General features: G+C 31.2%; 1 protein-coding gene across 1 annotated transcript in view; it reads left to right on the top strand.

The window, feature by feature from the left end:
• The first annotated feature begins 352 nt into the window (after positions 1–352).
• The window catches only part of LOC123659792 (supervillin), a 41,236-nt gene continuing 16,775 nt past the window's right edge, over positions 353–24,813 (top strand). Inside the window, exons 1-3 of the mRNA XM_045594965.1 lie at positions 353–641; positions 1,057–1,128; positions 5,270–5,381. Of these exons, the coding sequence (XP_045450921.1) occupies positions 568–641; positions 1,057–1,128; positions 5,270–5,381 (258 nt within the window). The 5' untranslated portion in view covers positions 353–567. The remainder of the gene's footprint in view (positions 642–1,056; positions 1,129–5,269; positions 5,382–24,813) is intronic.

Below are 24,813 nucleotides of genomic sequence, written 5' to 3'. Positions count from 1 at the left end.
GAAAAACTACGAGTGGGCGTACGAATTCTAATGTGGTATATATTTTATAAAATCTTATATAATATTTATTTATATAAATACTTTAGTGAATAATAATATGCATATATTTAATAAAGGCAGACTTAACGCTGCTGCATTTTATACCAGCCAACCTTAGTATGTGCTTAGTATGGTCAGGAAGGTGAACAATTAAAAAAAAAATTAATATATTATACTGCACTTGTACAATGCGGCAACCCTAATAACGTTTATCGATTTTGTTTATTTTATAAACAATAAACACATCAATAGCACACAAGGATAACGGACGCCTGTGACGTACGCAGGGGAGGTATACAAACTCATCAGTTACAGTCCGAACGCGAACGAAATCGAAGCGATGACGTTCTGTCACTCCGGCACACTCGTATACTACGCGCCCTTTAGTTTCTTATCTTTACCCTTTTATTTTTCGTAAAGTTTTTGTTACGATGTTAGTTTGAGTTTTAGAAGCGTTTTATCTTATTATACGTAAAATAGTTTGTTCGTTTTAAGTGAAAAGTTGATAAATAAGTTGTTCATTTCAAAATGTTGTCGATGAGGCCGGTGGACGAGAGGCTCTTCAGTTTTAAGAGTCTGAAAGAGAAATTTGAAAAGCCAAGGTATATTGATTTCAATTCAGTTATTTTTTATATTATTATTTTTTGTGATATTCATTTTGTATATTTTTTTTTAACTTCAAATAGAGAAATGTCTTGATTATTGTTTTTGTTGTTGTTTATTTAATCATTGATTATAATTATTAATTATTATAATCATTGATTAAATAAACAACAACAAAAATATATAAATTGTCGTTTTAATAATATACATTTAAATATTTGTTAAAAAAAGGTAAGGTATTTGAAGTTAACAAAATGATTAGGTACTACATGACTTAATGCATTAAAAATATCTATAAAAAATATTAAGTAATAGTGTTTTTAAGGCACAGTATTTAATAGAGTTAAATTATAATTTAATCACTTTGTTTTTATTTATACATATACTATGAAGCATTTGTTTGCTTGTCTGCAGGTTCGGCGGCGGTGTGCAGAGGAGCGCCACACAGGCCGATATGCCGAACCGAGGCGGCACTATCGCCGAAAGGTAATGAACTACTTGAAACTCTTGAGCACATACTAAAATACTTGCAGTATACGCTACACTTAAGATATTTTGAAATATTAACTTATGGACATTATTATTATAGTTGCTATATAAAGGTTTGCTTACTTGAGTCTAGATAGTTTGATAAATTTAAGTAAAGAAAAATGTATCTCTTTTTATCATTTTTTTTTGGGATTTTTGAAAAAAAAATAGAAAATATATATACTGTGGAGTACTTATGTTTATATAACAGAAGTACACTATAGTATAAATATATTACAGTTTTAAGGCAACGATGTACAATTGCCTTTGAAATTGTAATTAACTCTTAAAAAGCCCAAAACAGTAACCAGTACAGTTATCGATAAAACAAGTATTTGTAACTACAATTAGGAATGTAGGTATTAGTCTAATGTAAATAGACTTCCATCCTTCTCCTACATGGGGAAGGAGGCCCATGCCCAGTTGTGGGATATTACAGACTGAAGCGAAATAGACCTCCAAGCGTTGTAAGGTGCTACTCTATTTACTATTTAATGAAATACACCCAACAAATAATAAATTTATTAAGTGTATAATAATATAATAGAGGAAAATAAACATTAATATAACAGAATTTTTATATGGAACGGAAACAGGAAAATGAGTATTAAAGTCACGTATAAAATTTTAATAACAAATAAGGACATTATGTGTTCTATAAAGATAATCTATACACGCGACTAATTTGATGTTGATTCTTTGTAAATATATATATATATATATATATATATATATATATATACATACATAATTTTTTTATGTTAAACTAGGCGTCCATCGCAGTTTTACTCGCCTTGAGATTTGGTACTTAATAGATTCATTGACTTATATGGCTACTGGTCAGCTTCAACGAGTGTGAATGTTACTTTCAAATACTTTGAGAATTTTTTAAATAAGTCTCGAACAAATCTTTTAAATCATCAGATTCCTACACCCACGATATTTCTGCCTTTGTCTGAGTCTGTAAATCGTATTGATACACTAGCTGACCAAACAGGCTGTCCTTTCTTGCAAACTGTCAAACGCGCAAAGTTTAAATGGTCATTAAGTTTTCTAAAAATGTCCGATTTTCTTGATTTTTCGTTCCGTATGAATCTTTTACAAAGTATTAGAAAACTTTGAAAAGGGTAAATTAATTATAGAAATAAGAATTTATGTAGGTATATGGATTATTTGCAACATTTTGCAAGGATGTATTTAGTATGTGCGAAGAATATATATAAACGTGACAGACAGACAGTAATAATTAATTTTAAACTGTATTTCCTCTAGGGCCGAGAGCGCGCACTTGAGGCGATAATGTTGTGGGTCGTTGACATTGTACGGTTTCGATTGCATCTATTTTGATTTTATCAAATATCTTAATGTATGTCTGATGGTGGCCAGAGCGATGCGTGTATTTGGAAGCAAAACAAACTATCACTTCAAATGCGATATGTTTATTTATATTTTTTGGTAATATATTGATGCTGACTCTAACGCGATGTAGAAATATAATCTATTTTTGTTCTGTCAAAGATTTTATGTATATGAACTTGCTCTATATAAAAAGAGATATATGTATAACAATAAAAATATTTTTAAAGAAAGTTTTAAAGCTATGTTGACTTATCTAAATTGTAGCTTTGGAAAAAAATATTGTTCTCTTTTTATATTTGTAACAAATACAATACGTATAAATGACGTCATAAACACGTAACTGTATTTCTCAAGAAGTGACGAATCCAGTAAAAATTGACTTAGAAATGCAGAAATGATATCACTAGTAACAAAGGTAGTAGAAGGGCATGAAATGCATCATACATGCATATCATAGATAAAAGGGATTGAAAACAATACGACGTAGGTCTTTTTGAGCAATTGTGATAACGTGAACTCATTAGTCAAAGTACTTGGTAGTACAGCGTAACGCGTTGGTTGAAATCATCCGCTCCCAAAATTGAATCGCATTGCGCTATTTTTACAATATTTACAAAGCTATTTACATAAGTTGTCCTAACTTGTACATATCAAATGTTATATTCAAATGTCACTCATAGTGACTTAGAAATAAAGTCCACATATAATTGTTTTTATTCAGTCGCAGTAAAGAAATATTAAATAAAAGATTAGTAGCTCGAGCGTGTTGAAGATATCTTATCACTTAATCGTTAACTACTTGGAAATGATGCATTTGTTTTAGTTCCATTTATATTATCATTGTAACGAAAAGCTTTGAGTTATCGTTTTTGGATAAGGATAGAAGTTACCTACCTGATTTAATTTTAAATTATATTGTATGAGATTTTTAGTATTTTTAACCCGCCTCACAAGAATATCGTTCCTATAAGTATATGGTAGTTCTCTAGTCTATGTGTATACTTTTTTTTTATTAGTAGGTATATTTCCATAACAAAACTTAAGCTAAACGATTTGATGGATTTTTATAAATCATGAAATATCACTAGCTTCTTCGTAATAGATGTCGATCTATGTCATAAATCATGCGGGTACTATAGTTTTTGTATATTAGATTTACTTGCCTAGTTATATTTTTAATAACAACAATTAACACTAGTCTATATACTATTGCCATGCAAAATAAAATTTCTATTTTAGCTAGAAGTCAAAAAGCGATACTAATCTTCGCTAGTCCTCAGTACATAGGGTACGTAATAAGAAATACTTGTATATATTATCTAATATATAAATATTTTTCTCGTGTCGCGGCGTTTGTATAATAGTTAAATTCCTCCGAAACGGCTTTACCGATTCTCATGAAATTTTGTGTGCATATTGGGTAGGTTTGAGAATCTAACATCTATTTTTCATACCTCTAAGGTACAAGGGGGGGGGGGGGTAGAGGCGGTTAATAATATAAATGGCAAAAAAACGTTTGCTGGGTCAGCTAGTATTATATAAAACTATATATTTTTTGACGATTTCATACAGTTTGTTTTACTACATACATATACATCATACAAACATACATACCCGTTAGTACTGCCAATTATAACTTGAGACATGTGTCGATTCGACACTCGTTTATTTTTAACGATATGAAATTTTTTTTTAACCTTTAATTCATCAACACATTACCAGACATCTCGCGTATGCCACTGCATCTTATAAGTGATAATTCATTATTATGCCAACCATAGTGAACGAGACAGGGCTTAAAGGGCCACTTGTCAGTTCAGAGCTACCGACCTCGACGTAAAAAACGGTATATATTAAAAAAAGTTGTCTCTTTAACGGTGTATACTTGGGTATCGTCATTTCATTTTACGCTTGGAGTATTTTATACTAAGAATTTTTAAGTTATTAAAATGTTGATGTTTTGCTGGTTTTTTTTTTTATATTCTGTATAATATGCTTTTTTATTTATTTTATATAAAATTATTTTCTTCTGTATTCTACGCAACATAGGCGTTCTTTGCTATTTTCGTATTTTGACATTGTTGAAAGTCATTATTGAAATAAATGACTGAAAAAAAAATTACAATTGCTTAAATTAGGGCAGAAATAGTTTAATATATGCATATCTATTTCTTTACCTACAATACTATTTTAGTCTACATAAGAAAGATATTCCATGCTAGTGTTATAAAGCAATAAGGTTTGTTTGTTGAAACAGTATTTGATAGATTTTAAAAATTAAAAACTGTTTAAAAATTATAGTCAAGCGAAGGCTGTCTAGTATAATGTGATCAAAGAATTTCATAACTCGTGATATTCATTCATAACTTTTAATTAAAATATTATTATTACGAATTAGTATTTATGTTGGTGGAGGTAAAGCTCTCAGCTTTGCATGCGTAATATAATTAAAAAATCATTAGTGCCTTGATGCGTATTGAAATAGGCTGCTAGGCTATATTTTAAAACATGTTTATATCACGAGTATATTGATAACTATTTCTCCATATTTATTATTATTATATTCAATCTATTTTAGTGCTTAATATGTTAACATATTACTTCCAACTCTTAACTTTCGACTGTTCTTTGTGATACAAAAAAATCAAAAATCAATTCTGTGATTGATCTTAAGTCAGAATCTTAAATTTCGAAGACATTAGAATAATGTTTATTTTAATTGTGATTTTCTTTTTTTCAGATTGGCGGCTCTTCAAGCAGCGGGAGCAAATGATTGGAGAGCGAGGGTATGTCGGCTCAGCCCGGAGCGAGAAGACAGCAAGGCGATAGAACGGGCAAAGAACAGAATAAACGTAAGTACCCATTCGAGAACAACATTGTCGCAATGTTACAAAATTATGCTATCGTAAATTGTGTGTGTGCGTGTGTGTGTTTAAACATAGTAAATTAGATTTTTGCTGATTTTATCTTTTTTACATAACTTTTAAGATTGAAAGTTATTTAAAGTAAAGTAATTCAGAGTAAGACGTATAAAATTTTTAGTTGACAAATATTTCGTGAAATGGAATATTGCAAACAATACGCCCCATTCATAGCATCACAATGACCCTTGCAGTACAATGACATAACACAAGTAGCAAATCCTTATATGAACTTGGTGGTTACAGACAATGAATGTCAGACAATCCAATGAGGCCCGTATGCTTTTATAAGATTTTGAGAAGTAAATACTTTCATTTTTTATCCCTGATGCATATATACTTCGTGTTACTGTATATATATTTCTGTATCTGTATATCGACTTTGATTTAGTTTTTATAGTCTAAAAGATGATGTAACCAAGATTGTTCTAAGCTATATATTTTTAATAATTGTGGGTTACTGAATGTTTTTAATTTTTAAATGTAATAATGCTAGCTAGATTTGCAACTTGTGGCTAATCTCATTTATAAACATCTCTTTTATTTTTCTTACTTATCTCTTATATACAAGAGATAACTATATGATATATGTCTAAATTCTATATATAGTATGCTAAATCAGAAATAGTCTGACTACTGGGAGCGGCCTTAATGATATAACAAGTATGTTTTCGTTCTAAGCGAGTTAGGTCAGTTAGAACTTAGATCCAGCTTTACTTGTGTTGACACTTGTGATACGTTGCCGCTAAGTCATGTATACGTTTTGCTAATTTAATCACATCACAGCAGCCTTACGCAGTTCACTACTGGACATAGGCCTCCACAAGTTCACGCCAAAAATGGCGTGAACTCATGTCTTTTGCCCATAGTCACCAAGCTGGGCAGGCGGTAGTCGTAAGAGGCGACTAAGGGATAACACAGTTCCACTATTACCTTGGAACTTAAAAAGCCGACCGATGGCGGGATAACCATCCAACTGCTGGCTTTGAAAAACACAGGCCGAAGATGGGCAGCGGCATCTTCGGTGCGACAAAGCCAGTCCTGCGGTCACCAACCCACCTGCCCAGCGTGGTGACTATGGGCAAAACACCTGCTAATTTAATACCTAATCTTTATTATTTAGTTATTTATACATACATTGACCAAAAAAAAAATATTATTGCAAATAATATATTTAAATTGTTTTAAATTTCCATGGTTCTTAACATTATTTGAATTCGTTTTATCGGGATTTATACCATGTACCTTTTTATCTTTGAGGCTCCGATATTTCGGCGCAGTTGCATGCGCCATGGTCACGGAGGAACTGCCATGGAACTGTTCCTCCGTGACCATGGCGCATGCAACTGCGCCGAAATATCGGAGCCTCAAAGATAAAAAGGTACATGGTATAAATCCAGATAAAATGAATTCAAATAATATATTTAAAAATTTATATATATACTGTTTTTATTTTTATACCCTATCGAAGATTCGATCATATTATTAAAAACACATACCCCATAATAATTATTTACAAGAAGTAATAAAATTGATACACGCAGCAAATACACGATTAATAGTATCGTTTCTTGTGCTTGTAATTGAAAAGGTAGCAAAAAGGGTTAACTGCGGTATACATGCAGTGTATATTGTACATGTAATTTTAGAAAGGGATCAAAAAATTTAATCACTAAACTATTGCCAACCTCACGCAGTGTGATTTAATATTTTTTAAAACTTTAGATAAGTTTTAATTCATATACAAAGTCGTTAAATGTAGTATGTAAAATAAAATCATTTTCGATTTTAAATGTAGGTACACCTACAATTTTCTCGAAATGGGAGTAACCATAAAAAGGGGGTGTATGAGTCTCTAATTGGACTCGAAATTGAACATATATACAGTAAACTAAACTAGTGTTTGCTAATTACGTCTAGCGAAATTAGTTAAGCCATTGTGAAATATTATTAACGCGGAAGTGTGGTGCATCCCGTCAATTACAATTAAACAAGGAAACATTAGCTTGGTTATTGAACGAATCTATTTATGTAGATTGTTTTCATAAATTGCAACATTGACAACTGCGGTGCAGGACATAGCAGGACACCGCTCACCACTAATCTGGAACAGCCCGGCTAGGGAAATACCTTCTTCACCTTACAGAAGATCACAGTAAAATAATATTGCTTTCAAGCAGTGTTGTGTTTCTGTGGTGAGTAGGTGACCAGTGCTCCTGGGGGGATTGTGGGTATAGGGTCGGCAAGACGCTTGCGATGCTTTTGGTGTTGCAGGCCTTTTCGCTTACCATCAGATGAGCCCTACCTAGTTGATTAAAAAAAATATTCCCATAAAAGCTTAACTATAATAGAGTTAATATTCTACCTGTATATATGTGTGTAGTAGGCGTAAGTAGTTAAGCTTTTTAAATTTCTCGAATTTTCTCCGCAATTTTCTTAATTTTCCATTTCGTTAGAATCTCCTGTAATATAGAAAATTTAAAAAAGAAAAATGAAACTGGGAAAGTCATTATCAAGTTAAGGCGTGACCAAAGTTTTATAAATATTGATAATTCTTATGCTTCGAAAGAGAGTAAAATAAAGAGTCATAATATTATTCATTTAATTGTTTATTTATTGTGCTTTAAACAGAAGGAACACGAAATACCTAATGAAGTTAAATCTATCTTTTATCTATATAAATAAAAATGAATGTCGCTAAGCGCATAACTTGAGAATGGTTCGACTAATTCGGCTAATTTACTTTTTTGTATTTTTTGTATCCTTAGGGCCACGGCAGGTTTTAATACAAAAAAAAAAAAAAAAAATTTTTACTATTAACTTTTGACAGAACGATGTCTGTCCGCGCAGTTATCTTATTAAATATAACTTTTTGTTGAAGTTTCTTGTCTAGGTCAAGAAAACGAATTACAAACAGGATAATTTATATAAAAACTGGTATAATTCTAGCGTGTTCGAGAGCTGTGCGTCAAAAAAGAGATATCTCCGACTAGTACACCGGATTCGACCTTGGTGGAAGCATTGATTATTTTATTGTTTAGATGCTAGCGAAGCTCCCCGATTTCTAACCTTTCTCAATATCAATAGCATATAATTAAGTATAATAAAACTCATTATATATATTGCAGTAGATACAATACATAAATAATGAGATACCCATGTCATGTAGCATACGGTCTGCTATTCCTAACATAAAAAATTTAATGTCGGTGTTTTAGGTAATAAACTAATTATTATACGAGATTTACACATTTATTACAAACAATGAACTTTTTTGTGTTTATAAATATACATTATAAATAATACACATATGTAGTTAAATAAATACGACTCAGGGACCAGGGCGGGGGAATCGAACCCACAACCTCGAGAGCAGAAATGACTGTCACTGCTTACTGTGATAACGGAATAGTTATTAGAAGTACTTGTTTTTTTGTTATTGTAATGATTGCAAGACATAAACCTTAATGTTTCCTTAAATTATATAACTATACTAGCTGTGCCCGCGGCTTCGCCCGCGTTGAATTAAGTGTGTCACAAAGTTTTCCCGGCAAACTTCCAGGGAAACTCTCATCAAAATCGGCTTAGCCGTTCAGTAGATTTTGAGGAAATCGATCACATACACTTTTTGAGACTTTGTTTTATAATACACTAATTGTTGCCCGCGACTACGACAACGATCAAGATGTTTAACGCAAATTATTTTTTTATTTCAGTCACTTGAAATGCTTATCACGCTGAGTAACTTTTGAAAAGGCACAGGTAGTATAATTTAATAGTTATTTTTATAAAACCTCTCTATACACCACATTTTTAGTTTTATTTTCAAGCTGCAGTATAAATAACCTATCAGGCGAACTTATAGCTACTGTATATGTCTCATACAAACCATCAACCCCAATTAAACCCCCTTAACGGTGGAAAATCGCAAAATCCGTTCTTAGCGGACGTCTACTAACTATAATCTACCTCCCTGCTAAATTTCTTCTTTGTCCATCCTAGATGGATGGATCATCCAGCGGTTTTTGAGTTCTCGTGATGAGTGAGTTAGTGACCTTTCTATTATATATATATATATATATATATATATATATATATATGTATATATATATATATATATATGTATATATATATATATATATATATATATATATATATATATATATATAGAACAGAATAGAACAGTAATTGTGGAGGCCTGTGTCCAGCAGTGGACTGTATAGGCTGTAATGATTGGCAGGTAGGTTTCTTATAGGACGTAGACATCCCCTAAGAAGGAATTTTACGAAACTCGACCCCTAAGGGGGTAAAACGGGGGTTGGAAGTTTGTATGATAGTCCTATGTTTTTAAAGTAAGAGACTTGAAATTCTCTATAGATGGTGAGAAGATGTCCAAATAATGTAATATATAATATTTAAGGATCGAGTTTTGCAAAATCCGTTCTTAGAGGATGTGTACGTCCTATAAGGAGCCTACCTGCTAAATTTCAAGCTTGTAGGTGTTATAGTTTCGGAGATTTCGTGATGACTAAGTCAACCTACCATTCCCCGTTGTAACCCCAAAATGGATTTATTTTCTAAAGATACATTATTTGTACATCTTTCTCACCATCTATAGAGCATACATTTTAAATTTCAAGTCTCTTACTTTAAAAACATAGGATTTTCATACAAACTTCCAACCCCTGTTTTATCCCCTTAGGGGTCGAATTTCGTAAAATCCGTTCTTAGCGAATGTCTACGATCTATAAGGAGCCTACCTGCTAAATTTCAAGTTTTTAGGTGTTATAGTTTCGGAGATTTCTGTTCTGTTCTTATTCTGTTCTATTCTGTTCTGTTCTATTCTGTTCTATTATGTTCTATTCTGTTCTGTTCTATTCTGTTCTGTACTATTCTGTTCTGTTCTTATTCTGTTCTATTCTGTTCTGTTCTATTCTGTTCTCTTCTGTTCTGTTCTGTTCTTATTCTATTCTGTTCTCTACTATTCTGTTCTGTTCTCTTCTGTTCTGTTCTATTCTGTTCTATTCTATTCTGTTCTGTTCTATTCTGTTCTGTTCTTATTCTGTTCTATTCTACTCTGTTCTATTCTGTTCTATTCTATTTTGTTCTTTATTATGTTTAGTTTTGTTCAAATTTCAAGTCTCTTACTTCAAAAACATAGGACTTTCATACAAACTACCAACCCCTGTTTTACCTCCTTAGGGATTGAGTTTTGTAAAATCTATTCTTAGGGATGTTTAAGCCTTATAAGGAGCCTACCTGCCAAATTTCAAGCTTGTAGGTGTTATATTTTCGGAGATTTCGTGATGACTAAGTCAACCTACCATCCCCCGTTGTAACCCCAAAATGGATTTATTTTCTAAAGATACATTATTTGGACACCTACTCACCATCTATAGAGCATACATTTTAAATTTCAAGTCTCTTACTTCAAAAACATAGGATTTTCATACAAACTTCCAACCCCCGTTTTATCCCCTTAGGGGTCGAATTTCGTAAAATCTGTTCTTAGCAAATGTCTGCGATCTATAAGGAGCTTACCTGCTAAATTTCAAGTTTGTAGGTGTTATAGTTTCGGAGATTTCGTGACGAGTGAATCAACCTACCATCCCCCGTTTTAACCCCAAAAGGGAGTTGATTTCTAAAGATAAATTATTTGGACACCTTCTCATCTTATATAGAGCATACATTTAAATTTTCAAGTCTCTTACTTCAAAAACATAGGACTTTCATACAAACTTGCAACCCCCGTTTTACCCCCTCAGGGGTCGACTTTCGTAAAATCCGTTCTTAGCGGTTGTCTACGTCCTATAAGGAGCCTACCTGCCAAATTTCAAGTTTGTAGGTGTTATAGTTTCGGAGATTTCGTGATGAGTGACCTTTCGCTTTTATATATATTATAGATACAATAGGGATGACCTAGACTCGATATACTGTTAATAAACGTGTAAACTCTGCTACAGCTGCGGGGAAAAACCTGTGCAAGAACAACTGAATTTTTTAAATAATTTTCTGTTTAAAATTCGTTCGACTTCTGATTTATTTGATATTAAAGATGAGATTTACTAGTTACTAATTTGTATAAATTATTGGTAGTAAGTCTGATTAGGATATAAATTTTGATCATACAATTAAAATCTGTAATATATAAAATTCTCGTGTCGCTGTGTTTGTTGCCAAACTCCTCTGAAACGGCTGGACCGATTTTTATGAAATTTTGTGTACATATATGTAGGTCTCAGAATCGGCCAACATCTATTTTTCATACCTCTAAGTTACAATGGGGGTGGGGCATTAAGGGGGTTAATAATAGATATGGCAATACAACGTTTTCTGGGTCGGCTATAATAAATAATAGACAACTGACACTCGACTGAGGTAAAACTTACGCAACGTAACTCTCTCTTTCTATATTCACTAACTTATATTTTCTTCCTCTCAAATTGCGTTCGCTTCGCCCGATCACACTTTTCGTAACGCTCTCGTCACGCATTCACCAGCTTACTCCCCAAGGCAAATGTGCGTAATTAAGTTTTACTTGAATATAATCTCGAGTTGGTTGAGGAAAGATAACAAATACACGTCGTCCATAAAATGACAAACATATATTTTGTAAAGACAGACATTTGTCTTAAAAGGGTTTCGAACTTGCAACCGTTAATAGCTTGTAGTAGTCACTAAAGCGCCATCCAACCATCAGACGGTTTTTTTGTTTTACATAACCTGCTGGCCTAGCATGCGCGCCACGACAAAATTTTGTCTACCCCTTTTCTCGTATTATCTCTCTATGTCTACAGTAGCTAACATGCGTGCACGCGATACTCTTCTCGTTACGTCAAGAAGAGATAATCATTAAATTTTAGTGATCTGTGATATTTATCTCTACGGAAGCTAACATGACATCGTAATTTTGTCGAATTTTGTCGTTTTAGGAAGAGAAACTTCTCGTCTTCAATATTATCGACGAGAAAGACGATAAATAAAAAATAAATAAAACCGGGTGCCTATTTTTTGTATACCATGGCGTTTCCCTATTATAATTGTATAATTTCGGTATACGAAGAGCGGGAAATGCGAAAAGTCGAGTGAAGTGTGCCATATAATGACACAAAAAACGTATTTGCGTTTTTTATAATAATAATAATAATACTTTATTTCAGACCAAAGTATATCTCCATATTGGGTTAGTACAACAAGACAAGACAACATTCAGAATAAAAAACAAAACAAAATTATATTAAAAAAATCAATAACTAAAAATAAAATTAAATAGAATAAAAGTAAAATCAATAATCAAAAAAAAAAAAATTCAAAAATTCAAAAAATTTTAAAAATTAAAAAAAAAAAAAAAAAAAAAAAAAAGCGTGATAGAATTACAATTATCTAATGTGCGACAAGATATAAAGCACAACACGAGCATATTGTTTTACATATATAATTAAATTCATTTACTTACGCCGTTTTATTTTCCATATTAGATTTTTTAAATTAGATATACACTTTTTATCTTAGCCAAAAGGCCGAGAACATTGTTAAATAAAACATGTGTCACTCGTTTGAAATTGGTCAATAACCTTGTAAATTCAACTTTACGACATAAGAAATAAGAATGATATTCAGTTGTGATTATGGTTGATAATGTTTCTCTACTCGACAAGGCGAAGTCTTCGGAAGAGAATTTTGTCTCTCGTAGTGCGCATGTTAGGGTAATCGAGAAAATACTCGATGTAGACATTATCTCTCTCTCTCGTCAAGAGATATCTCGTTGTATGCATGCTAGGCCGGCAGGTCGGCAAACAAGCGTACGGCTCACCTGATGGTAAGCGATTACCGTAGCTTATAGATGCCTGCAACACTTGAAGCATCGCAAGCGCGTTGCCAACCCTATCCCCAATACCCCCAGGAGCTCTGATCAACTTATTCACCACAGGAACACAACACTGTTTGAAAACATTATTATTTAGCTGTGATCTTTCTGTAAGGTCGTCTACCCGTCATATCGTGTCAAAAACAAGCATTTTCTCTAGTGTATTTTAACATGAATTTTGGAAACCCATCTGCGATAATTAAATAAGAGTACAAAGGATTATAAACGTTAGCCCTTTACGTAGACGTTTCGAAATCGATTAACAATCAGCGGACGTTGACAGGTTACGTCCCGTTTTCTTCGGGAAGACATTAACCCCAATAACCCTTCAGTCTCATTAATTATCCCTGACGTGACATTAGCGTTTTAATTGAAAATAGACTGATGAGCGTAAATTGATGGTTCTTCCGCGTAATGTCTTGTTCGTTTTCAAAAGAACTCTGTTATATCTTGTGGGAATTATTAATTTGTGTAAAATAAATTGCTAAAAGTGCTGCTATTCCTTAGGAAATCACCTATTGCCTATATTCACTATATTTTGTGTTAGCATTTTACGTGGAACTCAGAAATCTTTTTTGACAAAAAATTTTTTCTGTTATTCTTCATAACAATAGTAGTATTAAATTAAAGATATGACATTACCTTCTAATAAATATCATTAATATTTCTTTAATGGAAATACTGACATTTGAAAGTCGCATTTTAAAATTATCAGATATTTCTAGTTTGTACGTAGGTTAGTAAGTATATGAGGTTGAGGCTCAAAATAATTAATTAAATATTGTTCGCTGTAGCGTTATGGGGTAAATAAATGTCAGTGGGTCGACATTTTGCTTTCGTCGTTTTAGATGCTTATATTTGTGTTTTGGTTATAAATATTTCAGTTCAATATGAAAAATTCTTTATGTAAGTAAATTCAATCACCTATAACTAACATAAATAAGAAATTAATTCGAATTATCATATTTGCAGATAACATTTTCTACTAAAATTTTGGAGTAAAGGTATATTTGAACTGGTAGTGAAATAACGAAATGAGTTTTTCTATTTCGTAAGTCAAAAATATTTGCTCAGCGCCATCTATTGACAATGCTTTGAACTGAATCAGCTATTTGGAAGTGCTGCCATCTAACGTTGACATGTACAGAACTAAACACAACAGCAACTATGGCGATTGCGGTTGTTAAATTAGCGGCAAAGTATAAAAAAAATTCTAGTAAATTTATTTTTTCTCTATAACAATTAAAACGTATATCTTATGGTACAAAGTAATTACATTTAAAATTATGTTTTAAATCGTATCGCCTGTAGTTTAACATTAAATTTGTATGCTATGTACAGATAGTACATACATGTACATATATAATATGTAAACAACTGACATTCATGCATACATTACCTTATTTGTGTTCACAAAGCCTTCCGAATTGGTCGAAAGAGGTCGCTAGTTCCATATAGCAAACATTAAAAGTAATCGGATTACAGTTTAAGGCCGTGGATTTCTATTAATCTTTAAACATAACAGCCTGAGCTAACGATTACTTTAATTAAAATTCGAAGTCGTAGATTGATTTGTGTATTTGTTTTTTGATTTTCTATACAACATCACACACAATGAAAAGATTCTTTGTTCAACGTTTGTTTAAACATTTTACCTATATGTTCTTAATAATAGTATGTGTAAATGTTGTCAGAGGTTACTTCTGCAATTGAAGGCAAATTTAAAAATAATTGTAACGTTACGAAACACTTTTTTTTCATATAAGTAATTAATTACACATTAAAAGTAAGTTATTCAAGTTATACATTAATTAATCAGGTTTCTACATTGTACTAACGTTGATGCGTTAGTACACAAGCAATTTAAAAACAGTTAAAACAATAGTCTGTTTAATTCATTTTAATATTATAGTAAATTTGAATATGCAAAACCTGTTTTACGATTAAAGAAATTCACATTAAAAAAAAAGTATTTTATAGTACTCTCTTTTTATTAGAGAATAATAACATAAATAAAAATAAAAATATATAAGCAAAGGCAGTCGTTGAAAGGGCCGAGAAGATGCATCAATAAACTGTGTTGCCTGTTACATCAGGGTCTTCAATTTTAAGAAAAATATAGAATTTAATATTTAGATTCTTGAGTCTTAGTTTTTTGAAGTGTCGTAATCAAGTTTACTTCAAACTTTTTAGGCTCATAAATATTGGGTATAATGTTCTAAAAAACGTTTGAAATTATTTAAAGTTATATACTGACTACGCACGTGACTTTTAGCTAAAAATTCGTACATTAATTTTTTATTCTATAATTATTAATTACATATTCTATAAGAGATAATGTAGGAGTCTTAACGGTCAAAAAGAACTGTCGATTTGTAGTTTTAATGATAAATCGCCTGTGGTATTATAATGCATGTTTAACAATAAGGCATTGGCATTTTGAGCCCGTAGATGTTAATTTTAAGTAAAAAATAAATAAAAAAAATACGGTGTAAAAGTTTTACAAATCGGTCCAGTAATTTCAAAGTTTATTCAATGCTAACAAGCTAACAATCAAATCTTTCCTCCTTACTGTATACATAAGTGTAGACTTAGTGTAATACTTATTGATACTGATACTATGTTAAAAATAAAATTAACTAAAGGATGGAATTGTGGAGACGTGAAGGATTTACATACAAAACTTTTTATTTTAGTTATTATATCAATTACTATAATTATTGGGTCGAAATCAGTAACTTGATAAATTTTGTTATTAGATATATATATATATATATATATATATATATATATATATATATATATTAACTTTTTTAAAAGCTAAAACAGCTTGTTTTTTTTAAAAAGATATTTGTGATACAAAGAAGCTGTTTGTTGGTTTAATGCTTTGACGTATTTTAATTTTTTGCAAAGATCAGCCCTATTTAAAGAAAACCGGTTTCTTGAGGCAGTTGCAAGCGTTGCACATTTTGTATTTCTTTTTTAGATGTATGCAAACCGCAATACTTTGTTTGATTTATTTTCATGCACGGTTTTATAGTTGAATAGCTAAGTTGTTTAAATGCTGATTTCAGGAATACTACTAAAAATATTTATTTTGTCTATATTACTAAGTATGGCGATATTAAATTGAAGAAGTTTTGCATATAATAAATTTATTTTTAACTTTCTTTAACGGGTGTATTCAATCACACACATTTCAATCATTCAATTCACACTCACACTTCAGCCTATTGCAGTCCACTGCTGGACACTGGACATAAGTTCGCGCCAAAAATGCGTGAACTCATGTGAGTTGCCCACACTCACCACGCTGGGCAGGCGGGTTGGTGACCGCAGGGCTGCCTTTGTCGCACCGAAGACACTGCTGCCCGTCTTCGGCCTGTGTATTTCAAAGCCAGCAGTTGGATGGTTATCCCGCCATCGGTCGGCTTTTTAAGTTCCAAGGTGGTAGTGAAACTGTGTTATCCCTTAGTCGCCTTTTACGACACCCGCGGGAAGAGAGGGGTTGGCTACATTCTTAACAACACAGCAGACGGGTGTATTATAAGTGGAAAATTATATTGAGGAAATTATAGCGAGGAAAGGTATTGACATTTTTATTTTTATTTACAAACGTGACGCACAATATTAGTCATGACTTATTTATGAAATAATAAAAAAATTATGACTTCTTAACTAATAAGGAAGTCTTAAATTGTGTTTACTTTGTTATTTCAAAACATTTTGTAAATATAAAGAAACTTCAAAGGACGCTAACAAAACAAAGCAGAAAACCTTATACTGGCAATTAAACAGTGTATGAAATTGTTTCGTTAATTATTTTGGCAATTTAAATTAATATTCAACTGTTATTACGCTCGGTTCGTTTAAAAATAAGCGGTTCGTATATTTTGCATTTCATTCAAAATAATTATAACGTATAGTTAGTGATCTCATTAGCAGTGAAACTGTGCCAACGCGTTCGCTAGTCGCTCTACATAACGTTTGGCGTGAACGCGAAATCTAAAAATAAATTTGGCCAACGGGGTGCTTATGTACATGACGGGAAAAATGCCCATCAATATTTCCTAAATAAATAACACGCAATGTCATGTGTCAATGACCAACTAAAAGACCAAAGACATAAATGTCAATAGACCAGTTCATTCGAATACGCCAGCGATTTGTGGCATTCGCCATCATACTAGTTTTATAAACCGAAAATTATTTTGTGTTGTATACCTACTCGTTAAGATCTTACGTCAGTCAGAGCGGATATATAATTAATTTTATGAAGTCAATGTTGTAAATTATTATTTACTTGCGATTTTTATGTAGAGATAGATCATCTATAAAAATAAAATGATAAATATATGTACACGTAATAAAAAAACTTGGCTAAATTTCAATAAAGTCTACGGTGTCTTACTCCTCAAAAAAAGTTACAATTTCTTCATTTAAGTTATTTATTTTTTAAGAAATAATTATTTTTGTTGGCACATTAATTTGCAAGTCGCGAATCCTGAGCAGGTTAATTGTTATAAATATAGCTATATTCCACATAAAGAGATATGAAAAAAAATAAACAAATAAATAACCCCTCTTTTTGAAGCCTGTTAAAATACTAAACATACACTACATACATAGGAGGTATATAAAACAAATATAAAATTTTAATAGAATTCTTCTTATATACGAATGTATTGTATATTTTAATTTATGTGTAGGTTTTAATGTTCGTTTTTTTAAACTTAGTTTAAAACTTTAGTGTAAAAATGATGAAGTGGATATGTTTCCTGCAATCCCATCTGATTTATGAATTAATGTTCGTCAATATAGATCACAAAATTTATAATAAAACACACATTAAATTCTTTAATGTCGAGTAAAGCATAAAAATTTACTATTAGGCACTTATGACGCAGATAAACTCAAACATGTCATGTAATACATGTATCATGTATAATTATATCGGATTTAAAATATGTATACAACTATACATATGTATACATGTCTTAAACTTTGTACATAAAATAATGTATTTTTTTATATAGAAATACAATTAACGTTAATTTTGTATGTCCAATAGGTAGATAAGATTATAGCAAATGTAGATAATATTTAATTTAGTTTTGCCTCTGACAAGTTCATACATAGGAAACTTTTCAACATAATATGGTCATATGAATAATTTTGTGTTTAATAAACCTATTGGATATTTTTTACTAATCATCGGAATTTCGATTAGCATATCGACAAGTATTAATTTATTACGATGTTAACTCTCCTAGATGTTTGTATGTTTTACATTAAGAGAAATATTAGTATTTTAATCTTAACTAGTTGGGCCTCGCGGTTTCACCCGCGTTAATTGAGGAAAAATTAGCTTGAAATCAAACAAAAAAATTACCTAATGTGGGTAACACAAAAATAAAAATCTTAGATATTAAAAATAGCACGGTGTCGTCTCCTGTCAAAGATTTTCATTGTAATATGAAACTTTTAATAGTTACGGGTTTCTGTAAAGAGCTCACTATAGACGGCGCCACGGTTCGCTTAAACCGAAAATTAAAAATTATCATATCGAAAATTTCGCTCGAGCGGGTGCATCGTTCCATAGCTTAATTGGCTAGAGCGCCGACACGGCAAGTCGGAGACGCGGGTTCGAACCCCGCTGGAGCGGTCAATTTTTGATATGATATTCAAAAATGTTTAAAAAAATTACCGACCGTCAGGCGTCAATCAACGTCGTTTCAAAATTAAAGCCGTCATATATATAATTTTAATAATTAATTAATTTACAAAAACAAGAAAAGAATAAATTTTTTAGTTGTGGATGCCGGTAGAGCTAGAGTAGAGGTATTTTTTTCTAAAAAGGGAGGCAGACATCTTACCTTAGCGTATTAATATATATATTTTGTACACTAACATTGGATCTCTACTAAGTTTTACATGTAACCTTTATTATACTAGAGACATATTTTTATAGCGTTTTGTTATAATACTGTCGCGTTATTTACATAGTTGGTTTAATTTTTATTTGTATATATATATATATATATATATATATATATATATATATATATATATTGTATATAGATTTTTACAAAAAAATCTATATACAAAAAATCAGTCAAATAGTAGCAGAAGCTTAAGTTCAGTTGTGAACCTGTCTTGTATAACTACTGGTTCTGTTTGATTGATTTTTTGTATGTGACTGAGAAATCGTATATAGGTACTTATTTGTATGTGGTATGTATTGAATGTATGTGGTATGTATTTAATGCCACTCGCTGGTTACACTTAGTATATTATTACCGTATCTTCTTGCTCGTATGTTGTATTTGTATTCGATCTGTTGATTACTGTCGTAGCATTAATTAATCAAATATCACATTTCACTTATTAGTTATCATTATGTAATAACAAATAATAGAGAATTTATGTATAGATTTATATTTATATTGCTAGGTATGTTAATGTCTACCACTAAATTGGTTTTATATTACGGTTTTACGTTCGATCTGATCTTAAAATACAATGACCTACTAGATTGTACTTGATTTTAATTATTGGGTCCATAAATTATTTATTTAATTGTTGTTACGTACCAGCTCGTGCTTGGTGAACTTGTAAAGATTTTTTTTCAATAATTTTATAAATTTGTTGTCTCTACACGAGAGTGAAAATTTTACATTGAAGAGATTGTATGTATTATTAGACAAAAAAAAAATACATTTCCTAAAAGATTAATTAATAAAAAATCATGCGATGAACGCTAACGAACCTTGTAAAGGACGTTACCACATTACATCCTGCGAAAATCGTTCGATCGATTATTAGTATTTTCACGTAACAGCCAAATAATAGTTCTTACTTTATAACCATATGTGGTATTCGAGTTGCGTACGAAATGACCCTTCAGTCTCGACGCAGACTAACCGGCACCGCACGCGCATACAGCCAGTTAGTTGTTTTGACGTCTCCGTCGGACGAGCGCGTTCGCATATATAAAAAATATAAACCAAAATTTCGCTTTCACCGCGACATCGCGAATCTAAATTGAAAAGTGCCAAGTAATAAAACATCTTGCATAAATTCGTATTCGGTGAAATTTTAATCGATACTTACGGTTTTACACACATTAAAATTGAATTATACACGTGTAATTAATTATACTTCGTGTTGTTATGGTGTTTATCATCTAGTGATGATCATGATTCACTGTTCAATTTGTACAAGTGTTTTGTTTTGTATATTTCATTCAAAAATCATATTGATGAGTGTCTTAGTCATAATTTCATGAATGTCGAGATCGCCGCACTCGTTTCACGGATTATAATAGTCCGTTATCTTTTTTTTTATCAGCATGGTTCTTTATTACGTCGTTATCAAGTTGTAAATATTCCGGAAAATTTCTCTCTATTCGTGCATTTCGTAAAGTGAAAAAATTTTTTCGAAACAAATCGTGTATAATTTAATGGTTGTTTTGATGAATTCATCACATTTGCAATAAAATATAATTACTAAGGGGAAAGTTAGTTCAACACACATTTCCTTATTTATTTCGGTGTCAGCCTAATTAATGTAACCATAAGTTTTTAGTATAGCGAACACGCTGTGAATATTTTATTTAATCCCTATCAATTTAATACTTCAAGAGTAGAATTAAAATATCGATTAAATTTTTTAATGGTTGTTGATTATTTGATTTATGAGCTATTATTTTTTAATTTTAACGTTTTATACAATTGTTTTATTTTAGCGCGAAAGCGATATCAACCTGCTTATAATCTATCATCATTTCTATATTTGTAATAAATTATTTATTAATCTTTACAATATTATTATTCAATTATGAAGCGGATGTTTGCTTAGGCGCTTAATGTATGATCAGTTAGTTTCTTCGAGATATATTATTATCTGCCTATACCTAAATCGATGGTGCGATTTTTATTTTAAAAACCCTGTATAACAGAAAATTCGATAGGCTATTAAAATTATAGCACGACTCTTAGAAATGGATCAGTAACTACAAAATGTCTTGAAAGTTAGAAAAATTATTTTTATTCAATTCAGACGATCCGATTGTACTTTCTACATTGCAACCTAAAATGTAATATCTTTATTGCACCCGTAATTTAGATACTGTTAAAGTCCCGCTAGTTTATTGCCCCTACGAAGCTGCAAGAAATACAATGAGCATTTGAATAACTTTAAATCTCTTATTATATTAAATTATATTAAATTATATAAAATATTAAAATTTGTCTCAAATTGAATATCATACAAGCTTATGAAGCTCAATTTAGTTCGTGTTCGTTCACGCATCCTACCGCTTTAGGTTCGATCAAGTTTTCATATATGGGAGCTTGTGGTCGTTACTCAAATATTAACTAGGAAAAACTATATTGTATTTTGATTTGAGATAAACAAAATTACATTATTTATTGCTACTAATTTTTGTAATCTTAATATATATAAATCTCGTGTCACAATGTTTGTCCTCAATGGACTCCTAAACTACTTAACCGATTTTAGTCAAATTTGCACACCGTGTGCAGTTTGATCCAACTTAAAAGATAGGCTATATTTTATTTTCATATATTATGCTATTATTATATTTCAGAAAAAAAAATAAGGTGATACGAAGTTCGCTAGGTCAGCAGTTTTTTATATAACCTGATATTCCATTCTACTGATACTCTTTTAGGAAATACGAGTAGTATGTTTGATCATATGCTAAATGTTATATTTTATGTTATACATATTAATATAATTAGAATTTTAAGAAATGGCGCTTATAGCATTTTTAATGACAACGACAATCTTATCTGTAAGGTCACTTTGACTTCTGATGCACCCTGTTTATCTGCATTCAATTTAATATTTTTCCGATTACAAGCTCTCTTTGTTACTTCATAACCAAGGTTTCATATCAATATAATATCGCTTTCAAGTATTATTCATCAGTCTGTTATTATAAACCGAAACATTTAAATAATTATGTAGAAATTACAGACTTTTAGATCGTAACAAAAAGGATTAATACTCGATCGCTGGGCGCGGTTGGTTTTCGCCAGTCAAGGTTACACTGAGAAAATTTACTGGTTTACCGCACCTTCAATATTTACTATTCTCGCATTATGTATAAATGTGTCATTTGTCACAGCTACTTTGTCGATAATGTTTACCAACGTTCTAGGATCTGCGCCTGAGTCACAATAACTCGTTGCCAGATAATTGCAACCGTTCGCGCTCAGTCCGCATTTGTCAATCTCTCGGTACACTCGCATCATGCTTTACTCAGTTTCTTACGTCGATGTTTGATTATCTTTTTTTTTTGTGTGGCAAACTAATTAAGGTCAATATTGTGCATCGTAAATATTTTATGCATGATCGGTTACAAGATAATGAACATAAAACATCTGTGATACACAGTGCAAAAACAATTTATCGCTTTATTATAAATGGAGCATAGCATCTTACGTGTGGTATTGTAAATAAACTTATTCTAGTCAGTGATGTGATTGGACTTAATAAAAATGTTCTACGGGGCCATTATCGCGTTTGGCGCATTTCTGTACTTTGTATGGAAATTTTTGCTAGCTAAAAGCGTACGGTCAAGATTGGCAGTCAATGAACCTGTATTAGAAGAAGATAAACATGTACAGTCTCATGAACATACGAAGAAAGAAATAAATACAGAGAATACAGAACCTAGTTCAGATGTGACTGACAACAATCTTTTTAATTTAAGCAAAGATGAAGAGAGAAATACTAATAAAAGATACATATATTGTGATACAAAACTTTCCTCACAAGAAAAAGAAGATAAACAAATTGAAAATGAATTAAAAATAATAGAAATACAAAACTCTACTTTAATCAATCCGAAATTAGAGATTGAGAATTTTAAGACGAATGAACTAGTTAGTCCGTCTTTACTTTTAAACACTAAAAAAGAAGGCAATACTTTCGATATAAATCCTTCCTTGCAAGAAACAAAAAAGGAACAAATTGAAAATGAGTTAAAAATATTAGAAATACAAAATTCTACCATAATCACGCCAAAATTAGAAATTGAAAAATTTGAGTGTGAAAAATTAATAACTCCTAGCTTAATTTTAAAACGAAATATTGAAAATTCTCACAAGAAGACATTAAAAAGAGACAGTCCGCCTAAAGAACGTTTTGCTGAATTTCTCGAAAAAACTGTTTTAAACGATGACAAGTTGCAATCGATAATTCAAAATTTGTCACTTTCTGATTATTCGATAGACAAACAATCAGATTGTTCAATAGAGCCTGTGCGATCTGATTCAAAACCTGACTACGTTAAAAAAGAGAGCTTACTAAGCGAAAACGCAGTTGAGTTGCAGAATAAAATTAATAAAATTAGTGACACGTTCAAACATTTAAATGACAGTAATGATTTGAAAGTAACTAAAAATGAAGAAACAAATGAAGACACAAATGAACATTCAATTTTAGAAGTAAATAAACCACTTTTAAAACGCCTCCAAAAACAGTCGGGCTTACCAACAGGATTGAACTTTGGTTCAGTAATCGGAGAACTTAAGAATCGAACGAAAAATGCTAGCAATGGCGGTCTCAAACCTGTTTTCAAGAAGTTTGAGACCGATACAGTGGATAACCAGGCACGTAACTTACAAAACTCTAGGATATAAGTTTTTAAAGAGTTAAATATTTAGTAAACCCAGAATATTAATATTAAATTAATATTAAATATTATCTAGTGGAAAGTTGATGATGATAAATAAAAGTTTTTTACTCAGAATAAAACTGCTGAATCGGTTATAAAAACAAACATTGTATACAAAAATATATTATATTTTTACGAATCGAAGACAATCAAATAAGAGATTTATCCTAAAATTCCCACAAATTCTAGATTTATACGAATACTCTCTTTATTCTAATCTTTTGTTTTTGTACTGCAACGTAAATCAAGTCTGAAAGTAAGCTAGACTTTTTTATAGTGTATTATACAATATTTAGGGTGTGAATGTGGTATACTTGTAATTCTCATAGGTACACGTAATATGTCTTGTCTGCGTTCAAGTTGACATAAATGATTAAATCTTTCACACTGTCTCATAATGTAACTTAACACCTGTCACGGAAGCGCAGTAAAAAAATGAAAACAAAAGTTGTAAATATTATTCAGTTTGGATTTCAATTTCTTTTATGGTCTTGACCACGCGACTTCTTTTCTTTAAAACATCAGTTATGTATACTTACACAATTATATATTTTTCTTACGGTTTTAATATCACATTTTTTTCAGTTCGCTCGCCCAGCCAAATGTCAAGCCGGCCGTAAGAAACTTCGTTCCAATAAATGTTATAATTGATATATCAATTTTGGAGTTTTTCTTCCTGCTTTATTGGCGCCAAGAGCGTTTATAAGTTTCATAAATGATGCACATTTTAGTATAAACTTGAAAATAATAAATACATTTTAACCTAAGATGTATCTGAAATGTCAATC

The sequence above is a fragment of the Melitaea cinxia genome, chromosome 14 (genome assembly GCF_905220565.1).
Source record: "Melitaea cinxia chromosome 14, ilMelCinx1.1, whole genome shotgun sequence".
NCBI lineage: Eukaryota > Metazoa > Arthropoda > Insecta > Lepidoptera > Nymphalidae > Melitaea > Melitaea cinxia.
This window is presented reverse-complemented; position numbering and strand designations above follow the sequence as displayed.